Below are 13,592 nucleotides of genomic sequence, written 5' to 3'. Positions count from 1 at the left end.
TGAATTAAAAATGTGTAGGGCTGGGTGCACTGCAGACATGTTCCACCAACAGATGTGATGCAAGAGCAGCGTGACAGAAGAGGGAGAAGCTGACCTGGCCTTTCTCCGTCCCCTTTCCCTCCATCCAGACATGTAGCAGCCACACAGCTTGGTGGAGAGGCCATGCTGCTGCTCAGAAAAACCCATTTTTCAAAAATATTGTGGGCTGCTTTTACTCTTCCACTGCAACATGCGGCAGAGGTAAGCCACCCTGCTGCTGGCACCAGTTCTGCAGCCCTTGGAGAAGGGGTAGGTTTGGGACACATGGAGAGAGCCTAGCATCAGCTTAGCTGAGACAGGATGGCACTAGCTCAGCTACTCCTCTCCCAGCTCAAAATGGGAAGAAATTCATGAGTGCTTTCCTCCAGCCTTGATTCACCTCCAGATCCAGCTTCTTTTGGGAGAATTTGAAGTTTTAATTCCCCAATTTTTTTGACACTTTATACACTTTCTGTGAATCTTTTCCAAGCCTTTTTTTTTTTTTTTTTTAATCTGTTTGGCTGTGGTTGCTGCTGATGGGAGGGGATGGTTCCTTGGCTGGGCACCTACTTGCAATGAATTTCCCCTGATCCCCTTAGGGAGGAGGCCATGCACGTCCCTGCCTGCTGAAAGAATGTGGGATGGCTCCAACTGTGGCCGTCAGGAATTTTTTTTATACATTGGTTTTCTTGTGTCTTACTCTTGGGTCCACTTCCCTCTAACATAGGTAGCAGGAGCCTCCTGGCTTGGGAACTGCTGTCCTGTGGACCATCCTGGACACATCGCCCTGGGAAGTCTGGCCCTGACTTGCTGCATGTGGTCTCACATGGCCCAGCAAAGTGGTGAAACAGCTGGAGAACCTGCCTGAAGGAGCCCAGCATGTTTTTCAGAGATCAGATGAAGAGATGACTCAGTTTCTAAACATGGATATAGGGAATAAGGTGGAGACAGCTCTGCAGGACAGCTCTGAAGGAGACAGGGCCTGGCCATGACAAATCCAAGCTGTGCTGGCAACAAGGTCATTATACGTGGGGTAAGTGGCTTGCAAGGCTTGGATTGGGTGTTCAGTGGGACTCAAGAAGTAGCCAAACATTCAGTCAGCCCACATTTTTCATGCTTAGTTTCAGTTTACTGACAAACACTGATACAGGTATTGGCACAGGTCCTGGCACGGTGTGGGTTGTTAACCTGATCAAAGTGCTTTCCCTTGAGTTTGGACACTTGAGACTGGTTCTGGTGTTGGTCCTGGTACCCTGCAGCGGCATGCCCAGCAGACAAGAGCCCAACAATTGTCTTGCAGCATTTTCAGCTATATTATTTTGAGATCTAGTGGATGTCTTCTTCCTCTCATATAAACAGCAACTTGGCTCCATGCTTTCCTCATGCTTTCCCCTGTGGTAGCTTATGCTGCTTCTTCAGCCCAAACAGTCCTAGGTTTTTGGGTCCTAGGCCAATGTGTGAAGTGCATTAGGGTTTCTGCTGTGTGTCTTTGTGGGGAAAGCAACACCTAAGGCCGGGTTAAATGCCACAGCTGAGTCTGAGGACTTTGCTGACTTACTCCCCCTTGCCCGTGCTGTCCTTAGCCTACCATGGGCAGTAGCTCTCCTTTTCCTAGCAGACATTCTTGCCCCTGTGCCCAGGATCCTCTGCAAGAATGGTGGAGGGGATGGGTCATCCCCCTCTTCCCTGTGTGGCATGGAACAGAGCCGATCCCATTCCCTGGGGACAAAGCATGTCACCCACTTGGTGGAGGGTGGGTATTGCAAGAGATGGGTAATTGGGAACAGTTTGGAGTCCGCATGCCACAGGGACAGTGCTGAGGGGCAACTGCTAGAGGAGCACTGCAGACCCATGCATCTTGGTGGTACTTCTGGGTGGGGAAAGAGGGGTTTCTTGTCTCGTGCTGCCCCCAGACAGACTGGCAGCCCCTTTCCCTGTGCCCAGGCTCCCAGTGGTCCTTGTACACAAGAAAGGTGTCAAGGCAGCTCTCTGCCAGTGTCTGCTATTGCAATGGAGAACAGATCCCCAGGAGCTGGACACAGTTGCCGACTGGTGCTTTTGTAGCACAGATGAGTTTGGTGGGGAGGTTGTGTGCTTCCTACATGAGAAGAGGCTGAGACCCAAAAGCCCCAAGACAAACATTAGGCAGGCAGTGTTGCTAGAAGCCCTCTGCCAGTGGTCTGGTGACCTCACCTGCCTGCCTCAGAGCATCCCACAAAGCTGGTGGATATCTCAGGAGTAAAAGCCAACCTGGTTCTCTGGAGATGCTGTTATATTAGATTGCTTGGCCAGTAGCATTTGTCACCCTGCAGGGATGTGCCCCACCAGCCACAAAAATTAGCCCAGGACAGGTTCAGTTCTGCTTTGGCTTCTTGGCAAGCAGCAGCAGCAGAGCAAGGCCATAGGAGAGGGGAAGGATGCTGTTGCAGGAAGTCCAGACCAGGCAGAGCATGGAGAAGCTCTCGGTCTCCACAGCCACCACGATGTAGGCGACAATAAGCTGCGTGAAGACCCAGGTTGTGCCATGGTAGAGGAGCTTCACACCCTGGGAGGTGGCCCGGATGCTGAGGAAGGGATGGATGCGGTAGTCGGCCTCCACCATGACAGCCCAGCAGAGGAAACCAAAGACCTGCCCGGGCCGGAGGCCGTGCCACCAGGCAGAGAAGGCAAAGGTGGCTAGGAGCGGCTGGGCTGGGCAGCGCTGGAAGACCAGTCTCCTCAACCAACGGGACGTGCTCTTGTTCCAGGTTCGGGTGAAGACGGCCAGGCGGTGGGTGGTCTCCAGCGTCCACAGGTCATGGAGGGAAAGGTCTCCCTGGCCCTCCTCTGGCCCGAAGCCCGCCGCCTCCAGCAGGGCCTCATCCAGCACCCAGTGCGTGTAGTAGGCCAGCCGGAGGAGCAGGGCCTGTGCCCAGAGGCAGGGCAGGCAGCCCAGGCCAGCACAGCCCTGACTGCTGGCCAGCCCTCCGGCCACCAGCCCAGCACGCAGCCCCTGCAGGGCCAGGGCACAGAGGCACCGCTGCCCGGCAGCCCTCAGCTGGCGGGGGAGAGCCCCCGAGGACTCGGCCTGGGCTTGAAACTGGCTGAAGGAGCACAGGGGTCCTCCGAGGAGGGCTGGGAAAAAGAGCAGGTAGCTGCAGAGGGGCAAGGTGCCCTGCAAAAGCCCCTGGCCCGGCTGGAGCCGCACGACGCCTTCGTGGATGTCCAGGGCCAGAGATGTAGCTTTCTGAGTGAGCAGCATGATGGCAGAGAGGGCGATGGCTGGCCTGGAAGGAGAAGGCACCCAGAAGCTGCTCAGAGTCCCTCGAAGGGAGCATCAGAGGCAGGGGTGCAAGGCCACACATGGGGGATGTGCTGTCCCACATCCCCAGAGGGCTACCATGCCCACAGCATTGCCCACGCACAGGGATGCAGCCGGAGCCAGAGCAGAGACTGACGGCTGTGTGTGGCGAGCCAGTGCGGCTTGGGGGACTCTCTACCCCCACAAAATGGCTGGGAGAGCCCCCAGCCCGCCTAGGAGAGGGGCAGGAAGGAGGCAGAGCCAGGGAGTTACCTGGCATCCTGAGGGTCCAGCTGCTGGCTGCTCAGACCCAGGTGGCAGAGCGTCTGCCAGGACATCTGGAGGGCGAAGACCCAGGTGTGGACATGAGCTGGGCTGACGGAGAGGAGGACGAGCACGGAGCCAACAGCAGGCACGATGAGCAACACGGCGTAGCTGCCCATGGCTATGGTAGCAAGAAGACATCCTCCGGCGAGGAGGAATATGTACCTAGAAGAGACCAGGTGAGTTTTGGATGCCTTTTGGGGAAAATGTGGCTTGAAACTCCTGCTAGTGTTGTCAGTAGAGCTTAGTCTGGGTCCTGGAGCCTCCAAAGTCCCCCCTTTTGGCTGCCTCTTGGTCTCTCATGGGGCTGAGGAAACACCAGGGACATCGTGGCTGCAAGCAGAAATGGAGGGGGGACTGGGGCAGATATTGCTGGCCCTGCCTCGCCTCCATCCTAATCACAGCAGAGATAGTCCCCACACCCCTCCCTGCTCCCCTTGCCCACATGCTCATCCAGGTACATTCCTAAACCCATCTCTCACAACACCAGAGTGTCTGGCCTGGCTGTTTTGTCCTTAACAACCTTGAGCTGGCTCCAATGCAGAGAGGGGGGCATTGGAGGAGGGGACAGATCACATCTGAGCCATACAAATATCCCTACCCGAGTCAGCAGGGACTTACTAGCACATGTCCCACTGTACCTCTGACCAGGAGAGCCCCCAGAAAGCATCTACAGGCATGACTTGCCCTCAGTGCAGAGGCAGGGGTGAGGACCACGTACCGGGCAGTCAGAGAGAGGTGCCCCGAAGCACAGAGATGGTGGAAGAGAGCAGCGAAGGGGAAAGCCACCAGTCGGTATGGGGCTGCAGGAAGGAGAAGCAGGTCTGCCCAGTGCATTGAGCACTGTGCTTCTTCAGCTGTCTCTGATGCCTGGAGAAAGGACTGAGCCAAGGGCTGCTCTGGCTCCTCTTTATATGTGGCAGGACCTCAAAAAAAACCCCCAGAGCAGAGCAAAGGAAACAGAGGTATCTGCAGGAAGAGGAGCATGTGTTTTGCGTTTGTCAGTGCCGACTCCTTCAAGCACCTCTGTCCCGAGGTTTGTGTGTAGGTGGAAAAAGCTGGGGTTGGTTATTTGCTCTGCCCAGACGCCTGGGCCATTACCACACGCTTCGAAGGCAGTGAGAGCGAGCTGCTGAGATAAGAGGGTCTTTGGGCTGCCACATGTGCCCTGCTGGGTTGCACCTCAGAGCAAAATCTCCAGGTACTCCCAGAGGCTTGGTCCTTTCTCTTTGCTGCTGCTCAGCTCAGTCCTTTACAGAAATCTGTGGCTTTTTCCTGGCTTACTTGTTATGGGGTAGTGGTGGGGACTTCCCAGTACTTAAACCCTTGGTCACAGAAAGGAAAGAATGGGTTCTGCCACTTCTCAGTGACAACGGAGAGTGAGCCCCTCCGCCCCACCACTTGGACCAAGCTACAGGGCCTTTTCATCTACCAGAGATAAAGGAAATGCCCTATTCTCTCCAAACAATTTTTTTTCAAGTAAATAAATTTTTAGAAATGGACTCACAGAGGTACTTGTGATAGTAGAAATCAGTCATTGCAGTTAAAATGTTTAAACTACACATTCATTCAAAAATGTGCTGTAGGAGAAAGCAAAAGGTCCTCTTTTGGGCCAGACTTGAAAAGTTATTTGAAGAGTCATCTCTAGAGTAATATGAGCCCAGCTGCTATTGCTCTTACAATGCAACCAGCAGTATTTCATGCTAAACAGACAAAAAACCCCAAGAAAATGCATCTACAGGACGTGACTCTTCTTTATGAAATACAGCTAAGAAAAAATAGACAAATTAAAATGAAAGCTCATGTTTTTTTAAAAAAACCTCAGTTGATATCTACTTTATTTTAGGCATATGATCAGTGTGAATAGAAAGAGGAATACCCTGGGATTTCCTTCTGGAAGAAAAAAAAATAACATATTGAAGGGTAGAAGAAGTAAGGTTTTCCCCTTCCTTAGATGAGTGCTTCAAAATATCTAGATTAGTCTGTTATTCAATAAAATGAGCAAAATTGGTGCCTAAAGTTACAGAAAGAACAGTGCTCCAATAAAATAAAAAAAAAGAAAAGAAATTTTTATTTTACAAGTATATCAAATCTGACTCTTATAAATGCTTTGAATGCTTCTACTCTTCACTGAGATTTTCAAGCTATCATGATGCTGGAAAGCTTTCCACATTGTTTGGATGGGTTATTTGGTTACAAGGCAGCGGGGGAACAAAACCCATGGAAAAAATTATTAGAGCAAATGCTGCAGAGAAGCCAGCTGTATTTTGCTCTATTTGTGCAGGGTGTATTTTAAGAGCAAGCGATAGCACCAGAGAGAAGCTTTTTCCATGTCAATTTTGGCATGCATGGCATGCAGCAACAGCCTGGTTTCACGGGACTCATTCTGCCAAATCCACGGAGCCCAGTATTGACTTTTCTGAGTAAATATTTTTGAAGGCCTTTGCAGTGCCCGCTTAAGCAATTCCCTGCTATGGTTCTGCAAAAATGCCATTGCTTTTCAAGAAGCAGAAATTAATTTCCACAGTAGCATTGGAAATGTTAACACACTGCTCCTGCCTCTCATTTTATGCCATCAGATGCTGGGCGGTGGAAGCGTGGTCTTAGAGAGAGCCTGTGAGCCACAGTGAAGCACGTCAGAGAGCGTTATTTGCTTCATTTCCATCTACCAAACAAGCACCAGTTCCTGGCTGAGGAATTAATTGCTTGGTAATACAGGAGGTGAGAAGAGCAGGCTGACCACTGTCACAGCAAACTCCGGGCATGGAATTCAAGCAGGTATGTCTCACATGCTAGCTTTGGGCTAGTATCCAGAAATTTTATAGTTGCTTTCTTGATGGACTACAGTGCTGTTTTGGGAACGGTTTTGGTTGCCTGCAGCAATGCAGCCTATACTGACCTGCTGCAGGACACACTGCAAAGTGAAAGACGTGCAATGAAAGCAAAAAAAATAGTAATTTTAAAGAAAAAGTCAGACTGAGACTGTTTGTCTCTTCTCTAGAAAAAAGCACATAAAAAGGAAGGGAGGCCATTAAAATAGGGTTCAGGAGGCCTGGACTGAGCTCCTGTGTCAGACTCCCCATGGCCTTAGGAAAGCTGCTTAACTCCCATCCACAAAACACAGGTGATAGTTGCTGTTTCCCAGTGGTGTTACAAGGCAGAATCAACCACAAACCTTGGGACTTTGCGTTTGGCTGTGATAGGCAGGACATGAAAGTACCCGAATGAGAAAGGAATTAAGAAATTAATGCAATGGTTTATTAAAACACAAAAATGCAAAAATCCTTCCTTTCTTTCAGTCCCACCCTGGCTTTTTGCTACTTGTTGCTTTGCAGCTTTGCTGAGCGCCGCCTGTAGATGGCCCGCTCCTGCTTGTGGCAAAGGTGCTTTTGTCTCCCTGGATACAGGGCTGCATCCCAGCAATTTAAGGATAGTGCAACAGCTTCCTATTGCAGCTGTGACCCCTCTCCTGGAGGGCTGAAGTTGTGCCTGGGGAAGGGGGAGAAAAGGCATTTCCATAAGCGTTTGTGTATTTTTTTTTTGCATCTTCCGTGCTTCTCAATACCCAGGTCAGTAATTAAAAGGGAATGTTAATCGGCAAAAAATTAAATTAAGTGAAATTTCTGCAAGTCACTTTTCTGCCTGCAATACGGCCTTGCAACTCTTGAGCTCTGCCACATCAGCTGAAGCTGGTGTGGGTGAGGGGCCAGCTCTGTGCCCTGTCCTGCGCCGGCACTGGCAAAAAAGGCAATTTACTTTCAAGGCAGAATCCTATTAGGAACTCCTTCCTTGCCTTCGGTGTTGAGACCAAGGCCAGATGGAGACAGATCCTCCCGGTACCTCCTAAGGTTTTTGGACATTTAGTACAGGGACTGACATCACTGGAGACCACGCACCCTGATGGTTCCCCTCAACCCCACCACAGAGCTCCTGAGACAAGAGGTATGCAGCTCCAGGGACCATGCACAGCAGCCAGTGATGGGGAAAAAAGGTCTTGGGCTGCTTGCTGTTCCTCTTCCATCCCCTTTCACGTGATATGCAAGCCCTGCAGAGAGACAGTTCTTGTCCTGGCATCTCCTTTTGGAGACAGCAGAAGCAGCTGCCGCTTTTCTGATCCTTATTACAACGTCAGCAGATCAACTGGTGCTTTGCCTCAGGGATAAAGTGTCTGCGATAAAGTGTCTGGGTATGATCCACATTGCCATTGGCTGCTGGAAAGAGTGGATGTCCTGACACCCTCGGGGTGATCCCAATTCCTTGGTGGCTGAGGGTTTTTTTCCCTTTAGCCTTCACAAAGAAGAAACACCAACATATGCTGAAAAAGCAGAGTTGCTTCTTAGGGGAAAACACAGCAGAGGGATGAACCAACAGCGCAATGATGGAATGGGATGGGATGTGCCAGAGGAGTGGAGCTGCCCTGTAGGAAAAGGGGAGATGCCAGGCACAACCCAGGCTTCCCAGCACACTCAGGTAGCCCCAGCGTACAGGGCATCCCAAAACTGGGATTGCTGCTCTCAGTCTGCTGCTCAGAGCTGTCTCCCCAAGACAGGTACCACCTCTCCTGTGCTCTTCAGAGCCTGTAGTGCAGGGCTCACAGGGTAAATCACAGTGATGATATTTTTCTCGCTCAGTGTCAGGTCGATCTGAGCTGCCAGAGGACAGATGGAGAGGCTGGAGTCCTCTCCTAAGCCCTGAAGAACCAAGGTAGAAATAAACAGAGCAGAGATCAAATCCTCGTCCTTGCAGAGATCTCAGGCATTCCCTGCCGAGAGGGTCAGCCCATGCAGCTCCTCCCATGGCCAGGAGGGAGCAGGGTGAAGTGAATCTGCTGGAAATTGCCAGGCCAGGAATGCCCTAATGCCCTTGAACTACCCCAATTCCTCTCCAGCGTACAGGGAGTAGAGCTCTCCTCACTGGGGCAGGGCTGGGAGCTGGAGCTCACCAATCTGTGAAGAGCCCCTTCTGCTAAATTCCAGAAAAGGAGCACCTGAGTTACTCAAGGCACCTGAGGAAGAGACATCTTGGACAGAGAGCAATTGAAAAGGATCAGGAAGACCACTTGCTGTGCGTCTTTTTCTGCTCTGCTACAATTTCTGAATGCGTTTGGGCTGCCTTTTTGTAGCAACACAGCACCTGGATGTCAGCACTTCCACTGGAGTCCTCAGGGATCCCTCGGTAATAGGACCAGAGCAAAGAGGACCACCAGCCTGCTGGGCTGTATTAAGCAGAGTGTCGCCAGCAGGTCGATGGAGATGATCCAGCTCCTCTGCTCAGCACGAGTGAGACGCACCTGGAGTTCTGCATCCAGTGATCCCCAGTACATGAGAGACATGGACATACTGGAGAGAGTCCATAAAGAGCTGATGATGGTGGAGTGGAGCATCTCTGGTAAGAGGAAAGGCTGAGAGAGCGGTGACTGTTCAGCTTGGAGAAGACAAGGCTCAGGTAGGGGGAACTTACTAGTGTACTGATAAGCACCGATGGGGAGGAATGAAGTCAAGGGAGCTATGCTCTTCTTAGTGGCACCCCCTGACAGGACCAGAGGTGATGAACACAATCTGAGACACGTGAAATCTCACCCAAACCCAAGAATATAAGTTTGTGTATGCATGTGCATCTAGTGTTTGTGTGGTGTGCACATGCTTGTGTGTTGTACGCGCATTTTTTGCGGTGCAGTGTGTGGTTGTGTGTTGTGTGCACAGTGCATGTTTTGTGTGCGTTGTGTGTTTGCATGTGTCGTGGTTTTGTGTGTGTTCTGGGCACATGTGGTGGTGGTGGTGGTGGTTCAGGGCTACGTGTGGCCCCAGCTAGTGCTTGGCTCCATGGGGGTGCCAAGGGGGTCCAAGAGCAGCCTCAGCCCCAGAGAGGCCCCAGATGGGGCCAGAGGCATATGATAGAGAGGACTGTGGGGCACATGAGGGTTTATGGGGGGAGTTGGGGGTACCTCAGGGGTTATGAGGCACATGGGAGGTTAGGAGACCCTGTGGGAGCTATGGGGCATCCAGGAAAGCAATGTGACATCCAAAGAGTTGGAATACTAGGGGAGAGCATTGGGTGCACATCCAGGGGATCGGGGGGGCCTGTGTGGCACCTAGGGAGTTGTGGAGCACCCAGGAAGGGGGAGTCTATGGGGCACAGGAGAAGTCAGAGGCACCCCGGGGGGCTATGGGACACCCAGGAGGTTGGGAAAACCCAGGGGTTTGAGACAAACAGCGGGGGGCAGGTCCACCTTGGACAGGGTTGGGGGCACCCAAAGGGGCTCGGGGGCACCCAGGGAGGGGTAGGATCGCAGGGTCCCCCCAGAAGCTGATGCCGGAGCCCAGTCCTGTGGCACCTCCTTTATTGCAGGCCCCTGGCAGAGCCCCACAGAGAGAGGAAGAATCCATGTTCCCCCCAGGTCAAGCCTCACTGGGAGGGCGGGTAGGAGCCAGCGAGGTGCACGGGCAGCCCATTCAGGCAGGAGACCTGCACGTGGTGCTGGACCTGCCGAGCTCGGTAGGCACAAGGGGGATGGGTGTCCCGGCCCCGCAGGCGGCAGGTGGTGAGGGCCATGGATGTCGGGGTGCTGTGGAACCCCTTTGCATCAGGCGCCTGGCTGCAGGCGGCCACCAGCTCCTCGGCCGACGCGTGGACGAAGGTGTTGGTGGGCTTGCAGGGCCGCCCCTGGGCCGTCACCCGCCGGCGCGCCATCATGGTCTCGCAGTAGCGGTGGGCCGCCAGCGTGGATGTCTGGGGGAAGTCCACATGCTGCCGCAGGAACTTCTCATAGCGGGTCTCAGCCACCGTCCCTGCCAGCGCGGCCAGCACCAGGACCATGCATAGGGCCCAGCCCGCCATGGACACCTGTGGAAAGTGAGGTCAAGGCTATTGGAGTTCAGGGCCCCCAACTGGAAATCCCACCCCAGACGCTCAATTCCTCTACAAATTCCCCCACCCTTACGTATCACCTTTAAATGCACAGGGACCCTCCTCCTTGGACTCCTGGCTCCACTACAGCAATCCCCTGGACACCTGGGCCATCCGTGGATCCCACCAGGATGCTGGTCCGGTCAGAATACCCCATGGACACTGGGGTCCCCTATAGTTCTGCACCCTTCCGAATGCCTGGGTCCCCTATGGAACACCCACCCTGGACCCCTGGGTCCCCTGTAGATCCACCCCCTTGCTCTGACACCCGGATCCCCTACATGTCCTCCCTCCCACACTGGATCCCGGGGTTCCTCCAGAGTCCCCTCCCGCAGACACCCTACGCATCCCTCACCCGCATCTTTGTGTGCCTCAGTTTCCCTTATGGCCTCAGGGTCTCCGGATCCCTCCCACTTCCCCACGGCGCTTTTATACTGGCCCCAGCTGGGCCCAATGGGCAAGGATCCAGGAGGAGGGGCAGGGCAAAGAGCAAGGTCCAGCAGACGTGTGGGGCGGAACCAGACATCCAGGAAGACCCACTCCCCCTTGCAGGCCCCCCAAGGTCATTAGGTAGTCATTAACAAACCACGTGACTGGCTTGCACATGTCCCCTCGGGTGCCCCCTGCCCATGTTGTCTTGGACCGTGCCTTCTGACCTGGGCCATGGGGGCAGGACACCTGGGTCCCCTGGGGTGGCAGGGCAAGATACCTAGTTCCCTGGTGGGGGGACAAGACGTCAGCATCACCTCTGGGGCAGCTGACAGACGCTCCTGCCCCTCTTGGACAATGTGGTATGTCCACAGCCACCCTATTGCTTCAGGAGCTATGTGTCCCTTCCCCCTGTCCCCCCTGGCAGGCAAGGTCAAACCCCTGGGAACTGCCAGTAAGTGTTTTGCCCCACTGTTCCTCACGTGCTCCCAGCTGTTCTGCTGAGGCAGAGATAAGCAAAGAGCCAGAAGCCAGCCTCAGCCCCATCAAAACTCAACCCTTTTGCCTTGACCATCAGGGAGAACCTGATGGAGCCACGGGGAGAACATGTCCCCTCTAGAGGAAGAGCACACAGTGCCTGGGAGAAGCTGTCACCACCAGATGCAAGTGATCTCCATCCACCTCTTCAAAGACATGATAGAGACCATGATGGGAAGTGGCAAATGGAGGACGAAGAATAAAGTCAACAGGAGCCTTCAGCTGCTCTTCTTCCATGTGAGCAACTAAGCTTGATCCCACCAGTGATTCAAGGAGGACAATGACACCAGATGCTGACACTTCATGGGTGGGCCTCAGCAGTAGGGCCATGGGCTGCTGAGAGATGCCCCTTTGGGTGTGTGTCACTATCAGGCCTGACCCACTTATCCACAAGGACAGCACAGAGCTGCCCCCCTGCCTATCCCAGGCCCACCAACGTCCTTCAGTCTGAGGAAGACCAGCCTGAGGTCCTGGTCACCACCTTCCCCAAAAATTCTGGAAAAGCTCTAAGACTGGCCAGGATGAAGGTGGAGAATGCCCTGTCCTGGGCTATGGTGGCATCTTCCCATCTGGTGGGTTACTGAGGGCAGCGTGCCCTACCTCAGGCAAGGCGGGCTCTGCCCCCTTGTGCAGAGGGGACAGGAGGAATCAGTTGAGGTGCTTGAGGCAGCCCAGACCAGCAGCTTCTAGTTGGCCCTGCAGCTCCAGCTTCCTCATTGCACGGGAAGGGCTGGGTGGGCTGGCACTGTCTGGAGAGCTGCCTGGGGCCTCTGCAGACACAGGGGTTTGATCTTCACTCTCTTTTTTTTTATCTCAACCCTGCAGCCTTGGAGAACGACCACCCTTGCTCTCTGCCCTGGCAACACAGCCATCCTCAACCTGAGGCCGCAGAGGAAAAGCCCCTGCCCAGATTCATCCTGCGAGTGGGCTAATGGCTGTACAGAACCTGTAGGAGGCAGCAGCTGCCTTTTGGGCTGTTGCTCTGTTTGCACGGAGCCAGAGCTGCAACCCCCAGGGCACTCTGCCCGCCTATCTGCACAAGCTTGACAGGCAGCCTCATCCCAGTCTCTCCATCCCCAGTGCTGTGTTCCCACCAAGTACCCATCTGTTGTCCAACCAAGGGCCAGCAGAGTGACGCCCTGTGTGCTCTGGGGACCTTGCTGGCCCCCCGGAGACCCCGGGGCGCACCCTAAGGCACAGGGAAGAGGTTGGGGTGCCCCAGAAAGGGGCTCTGGGGGCCATGAGGCCTGTGTGGTGGGGTGGCGAGGCGAGGCAGAGAGGAAGAGAGGCAGCGCAGGGCTCTTTCTGAAAGAAAGGCCCGGCAACAAACGGCTTGAGAAGAGAAAAGCTTTAATAAGGTGGAAGAAGCAGCAGCAGCAGAGTATAGACAGCGAGTCAACCTTAACGTCTCGGGTAAATCCTACACCACAGGCCTAGGCCTGCGCCTGCTGTGGTTCTGCGGCTGCTAACATTCCAGCGCGGTCTCACCGGTGGGGGTGCCGAGGCCTCGGCCCACAGGCTGCTCACCTTTCCCACTGCCATCGCAGGCCACGGGCGACCCTCCCGACAGAGGGGCTGCTCCCGCCCGCCGGGCCGGGCCCAGCGGAGCCGCCGCGGCCTCTGCCGGCTCACCGGCTCCTCAGGCGCTGCCCTTTCCGCAGGGCTCCCCGGGGAGCACCGAGGGGCGCCCAGAGGATCCCGAAAGGCGCAGAGAAGCCACGAGGGAACCCCAAAAAGCAGGAGGACGGTCGGTGGGTCCGTCCGCCCGTCCCCGGCCCTCTCTCGCGAGAGCGCTGCCGCCGCCTGCAGTTCTCGCCCCGGCCCCGCTCTCGTATAATCTCGCGCGAGCGGCGACTTCCGGTCTTTTCGTTGCCCGGGCGGGACCATGGCGGTGGGCAAGAACAAGCGTCTCACCAAGGGCGGCAAGAAAGGCGCCAAGAAGAAAGTGTAAGGGCGGCCGGGAGGGGAAGGGACGGGGTCCAGGGGTGCCGGGCGAGGCCCCGCGGCGGCAGGATGCCGCGGATGCGGGGCGGATGGCGGGCGGGCGGGCGGTGGGAGCGGGCCGCGGCTGTCATGGCGGCGGCCGGGCCTGAGGCGG

General features: G+C 54.8%; 3 protein-coding genes across 4 annotated transcripts in view; 1 reads left to right on the top strand and 2 right to left on the bottom strand.

The window, feature by feature from the left end:
* Positions 1-2,371: 2,371 nt before the first annotated feature.
* Positions 2,372-4,459, bottom strand: MBOAT4 (membrane bound O-acyltransferase domain containing 4). Its single transcript, XM_014943575.1, has 3 exons — positions 4,344-4,459; positions 3,572-3,787; positions 2,372-3,284 (listed from the first exon to the last, which is right to left on the bottom strand). Exons 1-3 carry the CDS (start codon positions 4,457-4,459, stop codon positions 2,372-2,374), a joined length of 1,245 nt encoding a protein of 414 aa, XP_014799061.1.
* Positions 4,460-9,945: 5,486 nt separating this feature from the next.
* Positions 9,946-13,258, bottom strand: LOC106888943 (ribonuclease CL2-like). 2 transcript variants are annotated; one of them, XM_014943530.1, is made up of 2 exons: positions 13,022-13,258; positions 9,946-10,465 (listed from the first exon to the last, which is right to left on the bottom strand). In XM_014943530.1, exons 1-2 carry the CDS (start codon positions 13,034-13,036, stop codon positions 10,028-10,030), a joined length of 453 nt encoding a protein of 150 aa, XP_014799016.1. In that variant the 5' UTR covers positions 13,037-13,258; the 3' UTR covers positions 9,946-10,027. The 2 variants fall into 2 exon arrangements, with proteins under 2 accessions (XP_014799016.1, XP_014799026.1); XM_014943540.1 differs by lacking the exon at positions 13,022-13,258 and adding an exon at positions 10,884-11,002.
* Positions 13,259-13,274: 16 nt separating this feature from the next.
* The window catches only part of RPS3A (ribosomal protein S3A), a 4,387-nt gene continuing 4,069 nt past the window's right edge, over positions 13,275-13,592 (top strand). Inside the window, exon 1 of the mRNA XM_014943553.1 lies at positions 13,275-13,441. Coding sequence (XP_014799039.1) covers positions 13,380-13,441 — 62 coding nt within the window. The 5' untranslated portion in view covers positions 13,275-13,379. The remainder of the gene's footprint in view (positions 13,442-13,592) is intronic.

This window comes from Calidris pugnax, unplaced genomic scaffold (genome assembly GCF_001431845.1).
Source record: "Calidris pugnax isolate Ruff unplaced genomic scaffold, ASM143184v1 scaffold15, whole genome shotgun sequence".
Classification (NCBI taxonomy): domain Eukaryota; kingdom Metazoa; phylum Chordata; class Aves; order Charadriiformes; family Scolopacidae; genus Calidris; species Calidris pugnax.
The sequence above is the reverse complement of the archived record's forward strand: the minus strand, read 5'-3'. Positions and strand labels throughout refer to the sequence as shown.

Bases quoted from the DNA above. Each gene is read 5' to 3' on its own strand.
- MBOAT4 (XM_014943575.1), bottom strand. From the start codon at position 4,459: ATGCACTGGGCAGACCTGCTTCTCCTTCCTGCAGCCCCATACCGACTG. The intron at 3,788-4,343 runs GTACGTGGTCCT...GGTCTCTTCTAG, and splicing joins CACCTCTCTCTGACTGCCCG to GTACATATTCCTCCTCGCCG. The intron at 3,285-3,571 runs GTAACTCCCTGG...TTCTCCTTCCAG, and splicing joins CTGGACCCTCAGGATGCCAG to GCCAGCCATCGCCCTCTCTG.